Below are 21,188 nucleotides of genomic sequence, written 5' to 3' on the forward strand. Positions count from 1 at the left end.
ATATTGTTTCTGTCTCTTTTGAGCACTCCTCTGGCTGTCGTTTCTTCCTGGATTTTTTTTTGAGGAGAATTTTTCGATTTCGTCGTTTAGGCTAGATTCCTGCCCTTTATGTGTGTTAATAGCTTGTTCTGTGTCCCACACCTGTGAGTACTACTATATTAAAAAGGGGTCCTACCCTGTCCATAGCCTGGAGGTTGAACAAATGTTTTTGGAGTGTGTTGTGTGCACTCTTTAGGTGCATCATTGGCTGCTTTTCTCGCTCCTTGGAGAGGCGGTTTGGGCCTTCCACCAGGTGTGTTTTGATTTCTTTGTTGACTTAATCCCGGAAAAAAGGAGAAGAGGGTGGTGAACAATCCTTACCCCAAACAAAAAGAGAAATGACTGGAGTGGAAAAAAAGACCAGGCAGTGACTCAAAGGAGCTCTAGGGCTTAATCCAGAAAGAGAGGGAGGAAAATGAAGAAGGAGATCTAGAAAAGTATAGAGAAAATGCGCAATCAAACCCACAAAGAACCAGAACAGAGCAACAAAGGGAGAAAAATATATAGATATATCTCTATCTATCTATCTATCTATCTATATATATCTATGTATAGATATACAGGTATATATTAAGATATACAGATAAATGTAGAGATATAATTAGATTTGACCCAAGTCAACTCGAGACTACTAGGCTGTTTCCAAAGGGAGACGAGGAAAGAGGAGAGTAGAAAGAGAAACAAGGGAAAAGAGAAGAAAGGGAAAGCAAAGGAAAGAAAAGATGGGCGCCTGGGTGTCTCAGTAGGTGAAGCGTCCGACTCTTGAATTTGGCTCACGTCATGTTGTCGCTGTTGGTGGGTGCGAAACCCCCATCAGGTTCTGCAGTGAGAGCATGGATCCTGCTCGGATTCTCTCTCTCTCCCTCTCTCTGCCTGTCTTCTGCTTGATCACTCACTCTCTCTCTCTCTCCAAATAAAGAAATAAACGTTAAAAAAGAAAAGGAAAGACAAAAGAATAATAACTCAAATGAAAACAAACAAACTAAGATAGAAAACTGGAGGAGAGTTGTCTATTGGTGCCTGGGACTGGTGGCTGTGCTGGTCTAGACGACGGGCTGTCTGGTCCCATGAGTGTCAGTCTCACTCCTATAGAGAAGCAGTTACGAGGCACAGAGAGCCAGGGTTTGGTGTAATGGGCCTGCCTCCATGGAGGCTCACTGTCCATTCCCTGAAGCCCCACGATGTTGGTCATGGGGAGAGAAATGGCGACACCCCAATCTCTCCTGCCCACACGAGGTGTCTCAAAACTCACTGTTTAGGCTATCCTCACGGAATAGCCTGGGGAGCCGGCTTGCCTTGCTGCACAGTCCCCTGTGCCACCTGAGCACTGAGCTGGGATTCAAAACCCTGTAGGATCCCGCTTTGCTCGGACCTGGTAGTGGAGTTGCGCCACTCTGCCCAGTGGACAGAGGGCCTCTGGCTCGTGCCTGCACGGTCTTTTTCCCTTGGGCAGGGCAATACCTCCCCTTTCCACCGTACTCAAGGTGTTCTCTCCCAGTGTAGCCCTGAGATTGCTACCAAGCCTAGGGGCGGCTCCCTCCAAACCAGGCATGGGAGGTGGTAGCTCTGGTCTAGAGAAAGTCTGGCCACCTTGAAAATACTGTTTTTTCAGCCTCTAAGGCGGTTTTGCAAAGTAGAAACTGGCTCTCTGGACCTCTCCTTGGTCTGTGGTCCGGACAGGCTTTCTCATATCCAAATGCACTTCCCACAGCCTCTCTCTCTACCTTCCTTTCGTTTCTCCACCAAAGGGCTTCCCCCACCTCATGCCTGTGCTGCCCATTTTATTTCTCCCAATTCGCATACACACCCTTCTGTCCCGCCAAGCTGTCACTCTGCACCTGTGGAGATTTTTCTGTCCCTCTGCAGCCTGTATTCCTGCCATTCCAAGTGTTGTGACCTCAATACTGCTGTGTTTGAGGGACAAGGGAAATTCTGATCCCCTCGCCTGCCATCTTAACTCCCCCCTCCACCTTTTACTTTCTTTTTCTCAATTTCAAAGTTGGGTGCCTAATCGACTAAGTCACCCAGGCCCCCCCAAGAATACTTGTTTTCAATGGGAAGATGTTCGAAGGCCAATAAAATGGCCCTAGTGTCCAGAAAAGAATGGCAAAGTTAGAATCGGCTTTTGATTTTCTCATGTGGGGCTATAATAAGTTCCAGTAAACTCTTAGTGGAGACATCATATAGGTATACGTTGGACCCTTGAACAAGATGGGTTTGGACTGTGGGAGTCCACATACATACAGATTTCTTTTCAATAAATACAGTACCATCCTGTATTTTCTCTTCCTTATGATTGTCTTTTTAATCTTGGTTGTTTTTTTTTTTTAAATTATTTATTTTGGGAGAGAGAGAGAGGACAGAGCACGTGAGTAGGGAAGCGGGGGCAGAGAGAGAATCTTCATCAGGCTCCAGACTGACAGCGTTGAACTCAGGAAGTCAAGATCATGACCTGAGCCAAAGTCAAGAGCCTGACCCTGAACCGACAGTGCCACCCAGCACCCCTCCCTTACGATTTTCTTAGTAACCTTTTCTTCAGTTGATAGTGTAAGGATACAGTATGTAATACATATAACAGGGGAAACATGCATTAATCGACTGTGTATATTGTTGGTAAGCTCAGCATTCCGTTATCCTAACCCTGACCTCCCATGCTCAGTGTACAGAGTCAATGGCCAAATGAAGCCGAAAAGGTAGATTAGACCTAGAGAGCGTACACAAGCGCTTCTGCTTTAATGTTCTGGTTTTCAATACATATATACTTTTTGATTTCTAAGTGTAATTGCTTCGAAAGTAGGAAATTCAGTAGGCATTTTTGTTTTTTTGATTTGGTTTTGAGGTTTCAAAAGATATTTGTGGATTTTCGAGTGCATGGCCATCAGAGCCCGTAACCCTTGCTTTGTTCAAGGGTCAACAGTAGAGTGATTTGGTACTTTTGAGATCTTCTCAGTGAGATTAGTGTAAATGTTTTGACCTTAATTACTTGGTCCTTGTATACTGAGTACGTACGAAGCAGTTAGCTACTGAGTGTACAAGTGGAGGGTTTAGGTTGTTGTGGTCGGAGCAGAAAAGTAAGTCAACAGCAATCCGTTATAAGTCACTATAAAGGCTTCATCGATAGGAAATGGACAATGTTAGTTGAGAGAAAATTGGGGGGGGGGCGTTTGTAGTGAGGATGAGGATGAGAGTGGGAGTGGGAATTTTGGTAGTCGGAAAAGATCTGAGAGTGGCAAAAGGTGCCAAGTGAAAGATGAGAAGGACCAGTCGTGTAGACCGTGGCGAGGGACATTCTGGACAGAGAGGACCACGGATCATCATTTTACTCCAATGTCTTGGAGTCACCAAGAAGTAGGAAGGCTCACTCCATCATCATAATCATTATTATTGTTGTGTGTAAAAAAGAGAGTGTGCATAGGGAAATGAGTGAGTAAGACATACATGTTCTTATACTTGCCGTTTGAATGCTTACTACACATTGTGAAGAGTTCCATACCTATATCTACATTGTTTCTGCTACTAGTTCACCGTGATTTTCAGAAAAGTTTTTTCTTACTACTTTGCCATTCGATCCAACCCTTCTTTCGTCAAGAAAAAGGTCAAGCCTTTGTTTCCCTGAACGAAGCAGCAGCTACAACAGTGTTTTGTTGATACTCAACATGATACACTCCAAAGTTTCTGATCATGTGAGGTATGAATTGACACTGAAACAAATGTCTGCCATTTGATTAGAAGCAGTTTTCATTTATAGCAAGTACATTTTAAAGAATTTGTTTCAAAACTTATTTCAAATGTCCTTTTATTTTGGTCAGGAATGCAAAGGAAGGTGTTTTGTTAGTTCCTTTTTGAAATCTGCATACAAGCCAGGCTTCTGCCTTTGAAAGTCTTTATTCTGGCCTTCCATGATCAGTTTAGAGAGTCAATAGCCAAATGAAGATTCAAAGGGACGCTGAATCAAGAGAGCATATGTGAGGTTTTGTATTTAAATGTTTTGGTGTTCAATACATTTTCCTTATTTGTAAGTCTGATTGTTATTAAAATCATAAATTCAGAAATTTTCTTGGAAAAGGCTTAGGAAGTCTTCACGCAACTCATTACTGATGCTACTTTTAACAGAGTATGTCTGAGAAGCCCAACAAATATGTTCCTCCTGTCTCTGGAGCTGTGGATCAGAAAGGGCAAAGGATATTACATGGACAAGTAGAAGGTAAGAACTGTATTTTATTCAAAGGTCATTTGACAGAAGGTTGATTTAAAACAGGAATACTGATATGTTCTAATATCTCAAGAAAACGGCCTGTTAAGTGCATAGGAAAGAGAAAGAGATGTGAAAAGGAGGTAAGTTGCATATCGTATGTGGTGTCAGCAACAGATTAAATTGAGAGTGCCACCAAAGGAGCTAAATGACTAGTTCCCTTTCAAGACCCTGGAAGGCCCGAGGAACCCCAGGAAAGAAGAGAAGAGCCAAAGAGGGAATCATGTGAATGGCAGAGACTACAGGGAATAAATGAAGGAAGGTAAGCCGGTGTGTATGGTGTTTGTACTGGAAGGTGGTAAAATACACTAGTTCTTTAAAGGGAAGAGCAGACTATTGGAAATGCAGCAACACTATCAGGTGAGCTTCTCGTACCAGAATTTGTCAGAGTCGTATCCCCAAATGTTCCCACTCTTACTGTTATCCTCACTGTTGGCAAGACATTAAGGCCTGACCTAGCTGATGATGCAGAGTTATGTCCTAAGTACCATGGGTGAACATAAGCGTTTGTAGTCAGCGATAAATGTATATACGTTAATGCCATATAAAATGGGGGTACTTCATACGGTAGTATCCTTTAGGGCAAAATAAGAGAATTGGAAGGAGGGTCACATAAGGAGACATCAAGATAACGCATCGGACATTTTGGATGCCGTATTTGTGACTTTTGATTACTTTGGCAATAACTGCCTTTAATAGGTGAACTATATTTTTAATGTTCTGGGAAAATAAGGAAAAGAAACAAAAGCACACTATAATCAGTAGTATGTTTTCATATTCTGTCTGACAGTTCTGGTTGTTGTAGAATGATCCCTGTTACTTCTTTGATTCCTATCTGCCAGAAAAATGAACTAAGTCCTAGGGAGTTGGAGAAAATTAACTGATTTTTCATATTTCAGAGAACTTTTATATGGTAGAACATAGGGGCAATCACCAGGATTTGCTCTCTCTCTCTCTCTCTCTCTCTCTCTCGTTTCGGAGTAAAATAAGATTGTTGCTTGTTTCACACTTTCTGACATCATGATTTCATATATTCCTTTTAAACCTTTCTTCAAATGGATATATAGGGATGTAGGAATTTTCAAGTCAAATACCAAGAAAAGAGATTCCAGGAAAGGTATTCTGTGACATAACCTTCTGACTGTAACCACGTGTAAGACATCAACCCAAATAATAAAATTTCACAAAGTGCAGTTGTGTTAGAGGCATCCCAGTGACACCCAGATTTGATGATTCACTAGAAGAGGTCACAGGACTCCGCATATAGTTGTAGTCATGCGTGTGGATTGGTATGGGGACAGGCTAGAAAGGCCAATCAGCACCGAGCAATGGTGCACGGGGTGAAAGGCCAGAGGAAACCAAGCGCAGGCTTCCAGGAATCCTTTCTCTATGGAGTTGGCAGGATGTGCTAAATTCCTCCAGCATGAAATTAGGACAGCACAAGTGAAATGTTGTGGGCCAGTACGAGGCTTATGGATACTCAGTGCCCGAGGTTTTCATCAAATGCTAATCACATAGGCATCTTCTCCTTAGCATGTCCCCAAATTCCAGGTTTCCAGAAAGGAAATCAAGTGTACGGCCTTAAGCACATTGAGTGTAGCAGCACTTAGGCACAGTGAACCACTCTTAACCAGCTAGGGAATGGTGGGAACCCTCCTTAAATCCAAGATCCCAGGGAACAGCCAAGGGCCAGTCATTCAAGTAGGATGTTCTGAGGGTAGCCATCTTCGGCCTGCTGGGTGAAATCTGTTCTGCATAGGAATTATAGCCCTGACGTCATTTTTGGTGGTGTCTTCAAATTTTGTTTTACTAGCAAGTAACATGACGGTTACCATGGTACTGGTTTCAGTTTCATCATCCATATGAAGTAGGTATTTGTGTAAAAAGTACTAGGGCAATATTAGGTCATTATCATCTTTTTATTTTTTTATGTGATTAAGCTTTCATTATGATTCTTAGGTGTGATCAACATAATGATTTTTGATTTAAACTTAGAATGAAAATCTCTTAATTATCTGGAAAACCCAGGTTTGATTCCTATGGTGCTGAACCCCTGTTTGTAGGTATAAGATTTCGGATCATATTCATCAATTGTTTTCTTGCCTAAGTATACAAATAACTGTTGTATTTTTGTGTTTTGTTTATGCATTTTCATATACTTCCAAATGGGAGTCAGTACCCTATTGTGTTACTTTGATCTCTATTTTAATGTTCAAGGTGACTGTATCATGAGTTAGTATATGCTAAGAGTAGCTTCAATGGATACCATATTTTGTTGTTTTTGTTGTTTCATACATTTAATAAGCCTGATTTTTGACATCAGTTTTAAGTTCACAGCAAAATATAATAGGAAGTACAGAGAGACCCCATATACCATACCGCGCTCCCGTACACGCCTAGCCTCCCCTGCTGTTAACATCTGGCACGACAGTGGTCCATTTTTAGTAGGATTTTTTTTTTCAGTTCCTTGGTTTAGTTTTGAGCGAGAGAGCATGCATGCGTGTGAGCAGCCAAGGGGCAGAGGGAGAGGGGGGAAAGAATCCTGTGCTGTCAGCACAGAGCCTGATGCAGGACTTGATCCCATGAACGGTGAGATCATGACCTGAGCTCAGATCCAGAGTTGGACGCTGAAGCAACTGAGCCACCCAGGCACCCTGACGACAGTGGTGCATTTTCTACGGACACGAACTGTTCATTTGGAGGCCAAGTCTCTAATGTGCATTAGTGTTCAGCCTTGGTGTTATACATTCTATGAGTTTTAACAAATGTGTAATGATGTGAATCCACCTTTGTGGTATCGTGTGAAAGAGTTGCACTGCCTTAAAAGTCCTCTGTGCTGTGCCCGTTTATCCCTACGTTCACCCCAACCCTTAGCTCCAGAGCCTTGCTCTCTCCAGGTGTCATATAGTTAGAATCATAGAGTGGATGTCTTTGAATGTTTAGAAAGTGAAAATATCCTGGTAATTGAATGTAGGCATTCAAGCTATTCTTTGCCCTTTGTTTCGTTTAGTTGCTCATCAGTAGAGGATCTGCTGGCCTCTGCCTCCCATGAAAAAAAGTATGATTTCTCTAGATGTGTGTCACCTAATGGGGAGGGTTGAGAAAAATGACATCATGAACCACTACAGAGCACTCACATTGGGATCCTCCTCCTCTGTGATGTGCGGTGGGTCTAGATAGACTCTCTAGCAATGGAAGGAGACAGCCTCAAGAGGTTAGAACGATATCAAACAGGAATGCCAAATCTTTCCTTCTTGCCTTGCCAGTGGAAATAAGGCCAGGGAGAGTCTGTTTGCTATGGTTTGGCCATGCTGCAAAGTACAATGGCTATAGAGCACACGTTGTGAGGGGGTGTTTCCTCCTAAGACTGAGGAGTGTCTGCTGAAGAGCTGGGGAAGTTCTGCCGTGTTCCCGCAAAATAAAGATACTCTCTTTCAACTCCTCTAGGAGTGGAAGTCCAGAAAAATCATGCTAGTTTCAGTCTGACACTGGCCGCTCATGATAATCATTCTCCTAACGCTACCAGTTGCCTCCAGTGCCATAGAGTCGGTCAGTGATGGCCATTGTAAACATCAGTTCCCCTGTAGGTGTCAAATTCTGATAAAACCCATTCTTGCTTTTGGTCAATATAGAGGAGAAAGTAAGATTTCTTAGTGCTTTAAGCCTACGAATGGTATAATTACCATTCAGTGTAGTGTGGTTTCCAGGTGTGGTCCCAAAGCAATACTTTTTCACAAATCGTAAGCCGTACACTTGTAATTTCCTCTATTTTTTCGATTGTTGATTTAACATGTATTTTGCTTTCTTCTTTAGGAGCAGATAAGAATGCTGAGGAAGATTCTATAGCCAGGTAGGATTTTTATGGATTTGTAAAACTGACATTTGCTGGGGCACCCGGGTGGCTCAGTCGGTTAAGGGTGTGACTCTTGACTTCAACTCAGGTTTGTGAGTTCAAGCCCCACGCCGGGGTTTGCGCTGACAGCCTCCTTGGGATATGTTTCCCGATTTCTGTGTGCACTCACTCTCAAAGTATAAAGGAATGAAATGAAATGAAACGGATAATGAAAGGAAAGGAAAGGGAATGAATGAACTGAAAATTATGTGTCTCCTAAGGGAACGCAGAGAACAAAACCAGTTGTTGCGTGTTCTACGCTGGACCAGACACTATATCCTATGGGTACCATCTGTTCAGTTATATAGTCATTGTACAGCTTTGCAAAGTAGCTGTGTTATTGTAGCCTACTTTTTATTACTTTGGCAACTGTGGTTCAGGGAGGTTGATGACTCGACCATGCTTCCATAGTTAACGGGTAGCTGAGGGGCTTTGCCCGTCAGCCCTTGAAGCTTCCGCATCCATTCTCTGGTTCCTCAGCAGCACGGAGATGAAGATACAGATCCTAGGGCAGATCAACTCAGAATGTCAAAGATAATGATGTCGGAACACGAATTTAGGGTTTGCTTAAGAACCCAGGTTAGTCCAAGCATTTGGCCTCATGTATTTGACCACTAGTGCTAACACAAGTCATTAGTGCAGTGGTAACTCGTCCCTTGTTTTTACCATCCGAGATTTTAGGGTGGATGTCAGCTATGGCCATGGTGTCAAGGCTTTTACATAATAAGCAAGATGTCGTCAGGCAAGTCCTTAGACGTAGTGATGTCCCCTCTTCTTGAGACAAATGAGGTTTCTGTAAAAGAAGGATATCTAGTTGTAGACCATGTTACGTTAATTAAACTCACTCTCTATTTTGAGGATATTGCTATATGATTCTCTGTTGCCTAAGTTCCCAGGCTGGTTTCCCTTTGGGCTAGCACCCTTGTCTAGTTCTAGGAAGCTTTTTGGGTTTTTTTGCAGCTTTTTTTCCCCATGACTTTTTGTACTCTGTTTTTGCCTTTTGACTTTCTTCTCTGGTTTCCTTGCTATTTCTTCTTCTTCTTTTTTTTTTTTTTCCAAAAATTTCCCCACTTCGGCCAGCGAGGGACTCTCCGTTCTTCTAGAGGCCAAATCAAAAGCACTTAGGGTCTCAAGATTTACGGAACCACAGACATTAATTCCTGAAAACACCCTCTGGTACGTCAACCTATGTTTCAGCTCCTTGCCCAATGGTTGTTTCCCTGTAGAATTTGAAACTCAAAAGAGATTGAAGTGACCTATTTGGATATGATAAGTGACAGAAATGCGATTTAAATTCTGGTTTTCTTTTTTTCTTTCTTTCTTTCCTTTCTTCCTTCTTTTTGTCTTCATCTTGCAGGCAACTGTTTTAAAAATAGAAAGCTGGGGAGTTGGTCTAATGAATACAGTGCAGGAGGGTAAGAATCGACTTAGCAGAGGAGACCAGGTTTCAAGGAGAACAACACTGAGTTGGTTAGGAATACGAGTTTGAGAAAAGATGTCAGAATATGGGGGTTTATGCCAAGTGAGATAAAGGTGAATGACAAGAACGAAGGACCCAGGATTAGGGGAGTTGTTTAGAAAGGCATATTCAAATAGAGAGTTCAAGAGGGTCGTGACCAGGTTTCTGCTTTTGTGTGCGTTGGTTTCATTGAAGGTGCGAGCATACCTCAGCTTTTCTGATGAGAGAGATTAAAAATCATTTGAGCAGCTGGGAAGAGTCTGTTTACAGCAAATAGAAATATGATATCCCCTACTTCCACCCCAACTGAGGGAGGATAGCTTAGATCCTCTCAAGGAATTGGGGGTGGGGGGTGGAGATTCCGAACATCAGGGATGTATGGCCCAAGGCAAGCTGTCTCCTCACTCCACCTCTTTTCCTAAATCTGTGATGCCCTTCCCATGTACTTGTAGGGCTGGGCAGGGGTAGGACTGACTTGTCAAATCAGTAAGGGAGCTTCATCTGGATCGGTGATAACATGCCTATGTTGAGGTGACTGTGTGGATGACTGAGACTGCCAGTTAGCTTGTTCTCCAGGAGCAGGACATGGTTCCTACCCTCGGTCATTTGAGCCCATCCTTGTTGTAGGTGTGTGTGGCTTCATAGGCTAAAGATTGAAAGGTTGGGGGATGCCACAGAACCGTGCCGAAGAGTGATATAGGAGTGGGAGCTCATAGGGAAGAAAATAGTCAGGCAGCGTATAGAGAAACAGAGGCACAACTACCAGGACCATTTTGATCACAGTCTCTGTCCTTGGGTAGCTGAATGCCCCTGAAGGCTTGGAATGTCTTGCTAGTTATTATGGACCTAAATAAGGCAAGACCAGTGTGGGAACAAAGTTGGCCTTGGGAACTTTGACTCTTTCCATCTCTAGTTAGTACTACCACTCATAACATAGAAACCGAAACTTTGATACGTTTACTTAAACGGAGGTCTACCTGACACACAAGGTAATATGTGATGCAACAACTCTGGATGTTTCACCGTGATCGCCATAAGCGTAGCTCCCATCTGTTAATGTATGATGCTATTACGATACCACTGGCTAGATTCCCTATGCTGTACCTTTGAGCCTTGTGATTTATTCATTCTATAACTGGAACCCTGAACTCCCCTCTCCCCTTCCCCCACTTTGTCCATCCCCCCACCTCCCCTCCCTTCTGGCAAGAGTCAAATCTCTGCATTTATGGGTCTGTTTCTGCTTTTGCTCTGTTTGTTCATTTATTCCCCTTTTTACATTCTACACAGAAGTGAAATCATATAGGATTTGTCTTTCTCTGTCTGACTTATTTCACTTACCCTCATACCATCTAGGTACATCCATGATGTTGCAGATGGCAGCATCTCATTCTCATTTAGAGCTGCGTAATATTTCAGTGTGTGCATGTCTGTGTGTGTGTGTGTGTGTGTGTGTGTGTGTCTGCGTGTGTGTGTGTGGTGTCTTCATGTATTGGTGGACACTTGGGTTGCTTCCGTATCTTGTCTATTGTAAATAATGCTATAATAAAGATAGGGGTGCATATATCTTTTCAAATTAGTACTTCCCTTTCCCTTGGGTAAATAAATACCCAGTAGTGGAATCACTGGATCCTGTGGTATTTGTGTTTTAAATTCATTGAGGCCCCTCCATAGTGGCTTTCACTGTGGCGATACCAATTTATATCCCATGACCGGTGCACAAGGGTTGTTTTTCCTCCACACCCTGAGCAACCCTTGTTGTTTCCTGTGTGTTGAAACTGAGCCATTCTGACAGATGTGAGGTGAGAAGTCATTGTGGTAACGTTTATACATTTCATTTTCAACCATTTCAGAGCATTGTCTGCCTGTCACATTTGGTTATGGAAACTCAGACTGGGTCTTTCCTGGAGATTTCACAGGGTAGGAGAGGTCGAGGCCAAATAGAGAACAGAAAGCTTTTTTTAAAACAGGGTCCAAATTGTGAAAGCCCTGTACTCTGGAAAGCGTAAAACACTGATGAAAGAAATTGAAGGTGACAGAAAGAAAGAGAAAGACATCCGATGCTCACAGATGGGAAGAATACATATTTTTAAAGTGTCTACACTACCCAAAGCCATCTACAGATGTCATGCAATCCCTGTCACCATACCAACAGCATTTGTCACTGAGTTAGACAAACAAGCGTACACGTTGTATAGAACCACAAAAGGCCTTGAACGGCCAAAGCAATATTGAAAACGAGGAACCCTGGAGGTATCGCAATCTCAGCTTTCAAGTTCTATTCCAAAGCTGTAGGAATCCAAACAGTATGGTGGGTACTGGCGTACAAAATAGCCTTATAGCTCAGTGGAATAGAACCGCAAACCCAGACATCAATCCACCACTGTATGGTCAGTTCATCTTCTACAAACAGGAACGACTATCCAGTGGGGAAAAGGCATTCTCTTCACCAAATGGTGTTGGGAAAACTGGACAAGCCACATGCCAAAGAATGAACCTGGACCAATTTCTGTACCATACACACAAATAAACTCAGAATGAATTAAACACCTAAGTGTGAGACTTGAAACCATAAAAAAAAAATCCTTGAAGAGAGCACAGGCCATCATTTCTCTGACTTTGGCTGTAGCCACATTTACTAGTTATGTCTCTTGAGCCAAGGGAAATAAAGCAAGAATAAAGTTTGGGGGCTATATCAACCTACGAAGCTTTTGCACAGTGAAGGAAACCGTCAAAACTGAAAGGCAACCTCTGGAATGGGAGAACGAATTTGGAAATGTTTTGCAAATCCAGTAAAGGGTTAGTATCCACAATGTCTAAAAAATGGATACATGTCAACATCACCCCCCTCCAAAAAAGCCCAGTTTACAAATGAGCAGTAGACATAACCAGACACTTTTCCAAAGACAACATACAGATGGTCAACAGACACATGAAAAGATGCTCCCCCAAACTACAACGAGATACTACGTCACACCTGTCAGAATGGCTACACTCCAAGACACAAGAAGCAAGTGTTTGCGAGGATGTGGAGACAAAGGAAACCTCTTGCACCGTTGGAGGAAATGCAAATGGGGGCGGGCCCTGTGGAAAACAGTATGGAGGTTCCTCACAAAATTAAAACCAGAACTCTCCTATGATGCAGTAATTGCACTCCTGGATACTACCCAAGAGAATACAAAAACACGAATTCCACGGGACACACACACTCCTGTGTTTATTGCAGCATTATTTCCAACACCCAGCGCAAGCGTCCATTGACAGCTGAGTGAACCAAGACGAAGCCCTATATGAATGTATGTGTGTGTGTATATGTATACCCATACACACACACACACACACACACACACACACACACACGGTAACATTACTCTATCATAAAACAATGAAATCTTGCCGTTTGCAATCACCTGGATGGAGCCTGAGTGTAGTATGGTAAGCAAAGTCAGGGAAAGACAAATGCCATATGATTTTACTCATGTAGCACTTAAGAAACAACAAACGAGCAAAGGGAGGAAAGAAAAGGGGAGAGAAACCAAGAAATAGGCTCTTCACTGCAGAGAAGAAACGGCTGGTTGCGGAGTGGAGGTGAGTGGTGGGAGGGGTGAAAGAGATGATGGGGATGAAGGAGTGCCCTTGTCATGATGAGCACGGGGTGAGTATGGAGTTGGTGAATCACTATATTGTACAACTTAAACTAAGATAACTCTGGATGTTGCTATTACTGGCATTAAAATAAAACTTAATGAAAAAACCAGAGGCCAATTTTAATGATACCAAGAAACTTCGTGCAATAAACAGATAGGCGACCTTTCCCTTAACTTTTTTAAGTTGTGTTGTTAAATGAATGAACATGTTTTTCTTTTATTTTTTTTGCTCTAAAGGCTTTCCGACAAACCTGCTCCTGATGATTCATGGTCTACATCATCTAGCCAAGTCTTAGATTTTGGGACCAAGGTAAAGTACCCTCCTGTGAAACTCACTTTCCTGCTCTGAATTGAGTTTTCTCCCTTATTTACTCTGAACATTTAAGAGGAGCCTGTGTATCATCATTTTATGTGTGTCATGGAAAGTTAGCAAGAACAAACCACTTTACAGATACATGACACGTTGAATGTTTTGTTTTGTTTTGTTGTACTTTGGTAAATCCTACAGGTGGAGGCTGATAAAAGAATGGGCTGGAAAATATATAATGACCGTCATATTATATTGGGAAAAGCTTTCGCATCATGGAGGCCATATGACATTTGTTTAAGGATAAGGATTCTCACTGTGATAGTAACATGACTGATAATACTCATGCCCAAATGAAACCTGATTGGGTCCAATAATCTATTGCCGGTCCCCCCCCCCCCCCGCCCAGGGCAAGTTTTATTATAGTGACATACAGGATTTTCTTTGGCTCTATCCTTTGTTCTACATTTAGACTAAAATAATATTAGAAAAGGTAGAAATTTAGATGTTTACATTATTTCTCAACATTTACCTTACAAAGCTGTTCTCCTGTAGTTTTCAAATAACTGCATGAAGAGTAAGTTAAAATGGTGCATCTCCCCGAAGAATACGTATTTTGCTGAAAAGAGTAGCTCTATGAGCAGAGGCTCTTCATAGCCAAGTTGTCAACTTTCTGATTTCAGAAATCTTTCCTATTCTAGCTTTGAACACTATCTCCTCCTAGTCCTTGTGTCAGATTCTAAAATTTAAAGCTTCAGACATCTGATATTTATTTCAGTATTCATTTCAAAGCCCCTCAGTCATGATAAGCTCCTGGAGGTTAGGAAACACACTTGTTTGAGTCCTGGAGCTCCTAGAATAACGTCTTGCTTGGAAGAAGCAATGTCATGGTTTTTGAATGTGAATAAATGAGTAGGGAAATGGAATTCCGTAGAATGGAGTTTGAAAAGTAACAAAATACGCATGATATATCACAATTAAATATGTGAATTTAAATGTCAGGCTTCAGTTTATATTCCGTTTTAGTGTCTAACATGTATAAACGCAAATGAATTCTATTGAGGAAATCAGGAGTTACATAAGAAAGAAGGTTACAGTATATTTTTAGTATCCTCCTATTGTGAGCTTAAAATTGCAGAGAAAAAGTCCTCAGCCTTTGCTTGTGTAACCCCATCTGGGTCCCATTACACACATCCTTTGAGGGTTCCCATATCTTCCTAGAATTCTCATTCCCAATTCTTTCTCCATAGTGAATGTTGACGTGTTAGGAACCTCCCTTTTTCTGTTCTTTTGTTAGTCTAGTAATAATTTCTAGCTTTTTGGAAGCGATAGATGCCAGGAATTGAAGAGTTTATTTATAGGGAAAAAAAATTAAATTCTTTATTAAAGCATTTATAACCAGATAACTGTAGAGTGATAAGAGTCAGTATTATTAGGGATATACCGTGAATCAAAGCCTCTCTTTTACATAAATATTAGATAGATAGATAGATAGATAGATGGATGGATATAGATATAGATAGATAGATAGATAGATAGGTAGAGATAGAGATAGAGATAGAGATAGAGATAGATATATATATATATAATATACAGTTACATACACATATATATTTACACTTATATATACACACACATACATGTATACATATATATGTACACATACAGACACACACACATATATATATGTATATATATATATATATATATATATATATATGCACACACACACACACACATAGAGACATATATCTTTAAAAGGTTTAAAAGAGACTATTGTTCATAGTATATTCCCAATCCTACTTATATACCTGTTGAAAAATGCATGTTGATTCCACTTACCTTCTTTTGCTCACATTTTTCCTTTTCTTTTTTGTCTTAAGCTCATGCTTGATTGATTGGTGATGTGTTTTTTTTTTGTTTGTTTGTTTCTTTTTCCCTCTTCTCCCCCCATGCTTTTTACGGTATTTGTAAAATTTTTTTAAAGTTTATTTATTTTTGAGACAGAGAGAGACACAGAGTGCAAGCGGGGTAGGGGCAGAGACAGAGGGAGACACAGAATCCAAAGCAGGCTACAGGCTCCGAGCTGTCAACACAGAGCTCAACGTGGGGCTGAAACCCACAAGCCGTGAGATCATGACTCATGAGCTGAAGGTGGATGCTGAACTGACTGTGCCACATACGTGTTCCCCGCACCAGGCTCTTTTTTAATGGTTTACCCCTACCCTAATTTGTCCTTGCAGAAAGTATTTTTTTAGTGTCTGTTCTTTTAGTACATCACTTTCTGTCAACTCAATTGTCAACATATTGGTTATGGAATTCTACTGTCTGTGTGTGGTTTCCATCCAGGACTCATTGCCCCACAAGGTTTATTATTCTTGTTTTTCTCTCTCTTGGAAGGGGCTGAGCTAAATGTTTTTGAAATGTTTGTATTTCTCTTGGAAAGGGAGGGAGAGAGAGAAAGAATGAGCAAGTGCTCGTTGTTGTGATCTGACAATATGCAAGGTATGATCTCAGTCCTTTTATATTTGTGGAGGGCTGTTTTGTGACCCAGGATGTCACTTGGAGTCATTGGAGAATGGTCTCTGTGCACTTAAGAAGAATGTGCGTTCTACTGCCGTTGGATGAAAAGATCTTAACATATCGGTGTTGATATCCATGTATATAAATGCATATATATTAGGCCCATATATATCTATGTATATCTGAATACATCTGGTCCAATGACACATTGGATCTGTGTTTCCGTACTGATTTTCTGCCTTGACGATACGCCTATTGCCATGAGTGGAGTCTTAAAGTCGTCTACAATCATGGCATTTGTATGTATACATTTAATCATGTTTGTGATTAATCGATTCATATGTGTGGGCGTTTCACTTTGGGGCCATAAACATTTGCAAGTGTTAGCTCCTCTTGATGGATAGACCCCTTAGTTGTGACCCAATGCCCTTCTGAATCTGTTCCTACAGTCTCCGGTTTAAAATCTAGTCTTTCTGGTGGAAGTGTGGCGACTCCAGCCTTCTTTTGACTTCTAGTAGCATGATAGGTGGTTGCCCATACCTTCACTTTGAATCTGGAGGTGTCCTGGGGTCTAAAATCAGTTTCTTGTTGACAACATATAGATGGATCTTGTTCTTTGGTTTTGTTTTGTGTTTTACCCATTCTGATTCCCTGTGTCTTTTGATTGGGGCCTTGAGCCCATTCACATTCAGAGTGATTAGTTAAACATATGGATTTAGTGTCATTGTGTTATCTGAAGGTGTCATGCTTTTGGTGAGGCCTCTGGTCCTTTGTAGTCTCTGCTGCTTTCCCCTCACAGAGTCTCCCCTTAGGATCTCCTGTAGGGATGGTTTAGTGGTCATGAACTCCATTAGGGTTTGTGTGTCTGGGAAAGCCTTTCTCTCTCTTTCTATTCTAAATGACAGCCTTGCCGGGGAAGGGATTCTTCGCCGCAGATGTTCCCATTCGGCACATTGACCGTTTCCTACCCCTCCCTTCTGCCCTGCCAAGGTTCTTTGGACAGATCTGCTGCTACCCTTATGGGTCTTCCCTTGTCGAATAAGACCCGTTTGTCCCTAGCTGCTTTCAGAATCCTCTCCTTATCTTTGTAGTTTTCCAGTTTCGCTATGGCATGTCGTGGTGTTGACCTGGGTTTGTTGATTTGGAAAGGAATTCTTCTGTGCCGCCAGGACTTGCATGCCCGTTTGCTTCCCCAGATGAGGGAAGCTCTCAGCTATAAGTTGTTCAAAACAACCTTCTGCCCCTTTCTCTCACTCGTCTTCTTCTGGGACTCGTAGGATGTGGCTAATATTTCATCTCACCGAATCACGTCGGTCTCTAGTACCTGCCTCGTGATCTAGTCATTTCCTTCCTTTCCTTTCTCTGCTTCATCTTTGTCCACCGTTGGATCTTCTGTTCACCGATTCTGTCTGCTGCTTCTCCCGTCCTTGCTGTCACTGCATCTAGTTTACTTTGTATCTCCTTTACACCATTTCATTTTCAGCGTTCATCGTGACGATTCCTTAGGTCCTTGATCTCTGAAGCAGTAGATTGTCTGCTGTCTTCTGTGCGTGGTTGCAAGCGCAACTATGCGTCTTATGAGTGTCATTCCAAAAATGTGCTCACATATATTGTTTCTGTGTCTTTTGAGCCCTTCTCTGGCTGTCCTTTCTTCCCGGAATGTTTTTTGAGGAGAATTCTTCGATTTCGTCGTTTTGGCTAGATTCCTGCCCTTTATGTGTGTTAATAGCTTGTTCTGTGTCCCACACCTGCGAGTACCACTATATTAAAAAGAGCTCCTACACGCTCCAGGGCCTGGCAGCTGAACAAATGTTTTTGGAGTGTGTTGTGTGTACTCTTTCGGTGCGTCTTTGGCTACTGTTCCCGCTACTTGGAGTGGCGGTTTGGGCCTTCCACCAGGTGTGCTTTGATTTGTTGGTCGAAGTAATCCTGGGAAAAAGGAGAAGAAGGTGGTGAAGTATCCTTAGCCCAAACCAAAAGAGAAATGACTGGAGTGGAAAAAAAGACCAGGCAGTGACTCAAAGGAGCTCTAGGGCTTAATCCAGAAAGAGAGGGAGGAAAATGAAGAAGGAGATCTAGAAAAGTATAGAGAAAATGCGCAATCAAACCCACAAAGAACCAGAACAGAGGAACAAAGGGAGAAAAATATATAGATATATCTCTATCTATCTATCTATCTATCTATCTATCTATATCTATGTATAGATATACAGGTATATATTAAGATATACAGATAAATGTAGAGATATAATTAGCTTTGACCCACGTCAACTCGAGACTACTAGACTGTTTCCAAAGGGAGACAAGGAAAGAGGAGAGTAGAAAGAGAAACAAGGGAAAAGAGAAGAAAGGGAAAGCAAAGGAAAGAAAAGATGGGCGCCTGGGTGTCTCAGTAGGTGAAGCGTCCGACTCTTGAATTTGGCTCACGTCATGTTGTCACTGTTGGTGGGTTCGAAACCCCCATCAGGTTCTGCAGTGAGAGCATGGATCCTGCTCGGATTCTCTCTCTCTCCCTCTCTCTGCCTGTCTTCTGCTTGATCACTCACTCTCTCTCTCTCTCCAAATAAAGAAATAAACGTTAAAAAAGAAAAGGAAAGACAAAAGAATAATAACGCAAATGAAAACAAACAAACTAAGATAGAAAACCGGAGGAGAGTTGTCTATTGGTGCCTGGGACTGGTGGCTGTGCTGGTCTAGACGACGGGCTGTCTGGTCCCATGAGTGTCAGTCTCACTCCTATAGAGAAGCAGTTACGAGGCACAGGGAGTCAGGGTTTGGTGTAATGGGCCTGCCTCCACGGAGGCTCAGTGTCCATTCCCTGAAGCCCCACGATGTTGGTCATGGGGAGAGAAATGGCGACACCCCAATCTCTCCTGCCCACACGAGGTGTCTCAAAACTCACTGTTTAGGCTATCCTCACGGAATAGCCTGGGGAGCCGGCTTGTCTTGCTGCACAGTCCCCTGTGCCACCTGAGCACTGAGCTGGGATTCAAAACCCTGTAGGATCCCGCTTTGCTCGGACCTGGTAGTGGAGTTGCGCCACTCTGCCCAGTGGACAGAAGGCCTCTGGCTCGTGCCTGCACGGTCTTTTTCCCTTGGAAATCATTTGAGCAGCTGGGAAGAGTCTGTTTACAGCAAATAGAAATATGATATCCCCTACTTCCACCCCAACTGAGGGAGGATAGCTTAGATCCTCTCAAGGAATTGGGGGTGGGGAGTGGAGATTCCGAACATCAGGGATGTATGGCCCAAGGCAAGCTGTCTCCTCACTCCACCTCTTTTCCTAAATCTGTGATGCCCTTCCCATGTACTTGTAGGGCTGGGCAGGGGTAGGACTGACTTGTCAAATCAGTAAGGGAGCTTCATCTGGATCGGTGATAACATGCCTATGTTGAGGTGACTGTGTGGATGACTGAGACTGCCAGTTAGCTTGTTCTCCAGGAGCAGGACATGGTTCCTACCCTCGGTCATTTGAGCCCATCCTTGTTGTAGGTGTGTGTGGCTTCATAGGCTAAAGATTGAAAGGTTGGGGGATGCCACAGAACCGTGCCGAAGAGTGATATAGGAGTGGGAGCTCATAGGGAAGAAAATAGTCAGGCAGCGTATAGAGAAACAGAGGCACAACTACCAGGACCATTTTGATCACAGTCTCTGTCCTTGGGTAGCTGAATGCCCCTGAAGGCTTGGAATGTCTTGCTAGTTATTATGGACCTAAATAAGGCAAGACCAGTGTGGGAACAAAGTTGGCCTTGGGAACTTTGACTCTTTCCATCTCTAGTTAGTACTACCACTCATAACATAGAAACCGAAACTTTGATACGTTTACTTAAACGGAGGTCTACCTGACACACAAGGTAATATGTGATGCAACAACTCTGGATGTTTCACCGTGATCGCCATAAGCGTAGCTCCCATCTGTTAATGTATGATGCTATTACGATACCACTGGCTAGATTCCCTATGCTGTACCTTTGAGCCTTGTGATTTATTCATTCTATAACTGGAACCCTGAACTCCCCTCTCCCCTTCCCCCACTTTGTCCATCCCCCCACCTCCCCTCCCTTCTGGCAAGAGTCAAATCTCTGCATTTATGGGTCTGTTTCTGCTTTTGCTCTGTTTGTTCATTTATTCCCCTTTTTACATTCTACACAGAAGTGAAATCATATAGGATTTGTCTTTCTCTGTCTGACTTATTTCACTTACCCTCATACCATCTAGGTACATCCATGATGTTGCAGATGGCAGCATCTCATTCTCATTTAGAGCTGCGTAATATTTCAGTGTGTGCATGTCTGTGTGTGTGTGTGTGTGTGTGTGTGTGTGTGTGTATGTCTGCGTGTGTGTGTGTGGTGTCTTCATGTATTGGTGGACACTTGGGTTGCTTCCGTATCTTGTCTATTGTAAATAATGCTATAATAAAGATAAGGGTGCATATATCTTTTCAAATTAGTACTTCCATTTCCCTTGGGTAAATAAATACCCAGTAGTGGAATCACTGGATCCTGTGGTATTTGTGTTTTAAATTCATTGAGGCCCCTCCATAGTGGCTTTCACTGTGGCGATACCAATTTATATCCCATGACCGGTGCACAAGGGTTGTTTTTCCTCCACACCCTGAGCAACCCTTGTTGTTTCCTGTGTGTTGAAACTGAGCCATTCTGACAGATGTGAGGTGAGAAGTCATTGTGGTAACGTTTATACATTTCATTTTCAACCATTTCAGAGCATTGTCTGCCTGTCACATTTGGTTATGGAAACTCAGACTGGGTCTTTCCTGGAGATTTCACAGGGTAGGAGAGGTCGAGGCCAAATAGAGAACAGAAAGCTTTTTTTAAAACAGGGTCCAAATTGTGAAAGCCCTGTACTCTGGAAAGCGTAAAACACTGATGAAAGAAATTGAAGGTGACGGAAAGAAAGAGAAAGACATCCGATGCTCACAGATGGGAAGAATACATATTTTTAAAGTGTCTACACTACCCAAAGCCATCTACAGATGTCATGCAATCCCTGTCACCATACCAACAGCATTTGTCACAGAGTTAGACAAACAAGCCTACACGTTGTATAGAACC

At 42.4% G+C, this 21,188-nt stretch overlaps 2 protein-coding genes across 2 annotated transcripts in view; one reads left to right on the top strand and one right to left on the bottom strand.

The window, feature by feature from the left end:
* LOC125159788 (ankyrin repeat domain-containing protein 26-like) overlaps positions 1-21,188 on the bottom strand; it is a 708,468-nt gene that overhangs the window by 415,002 nt on the left and 272,278 nt on the right. The gene's annotated exons all lie outside the window — the stretch shown is intronic.
* Positions 1-21,188, top strand: part of LOC125159799 (ankyrin repeat domain-containing protein 26-like) — a 156,737-nt gene that overhangs the window by 29,840 nt on the left and 105,709 nt on the right. The window contains exons 6-7 of the mRNA XM_047848414.1: positions 8,105-8,141; positions 13,524-13,601. Of these exons, the coding sequence (XP_047704370.1) occupies positions 8,105-8,141; positions 13,524-13,601 (115 nt within the window). The remainder of the gene's footprint in view (positions 1-8,104; positions 8,142-13,523; positions 13,602-21,188) is intronic.

The sequence above is a fragment of the Prionailurus viverrinus genome, unplaced genomic scaffold, assembly GCF_022837055.1.
Source record: "Prionailurus viverrinus isolate Anna unplaced genomic scaffold, UM_Priviv_1.0 scaffold_62, whole genome shotgun sequence".
In the NCBI taxonomy this organism is placed as follows: domain Eukaryota; kingdom Metazoa; phylum Chordata; class Mammalia; order Carnivora; family Felidae; genus Prionailurus; species Prionailurus viverrinus.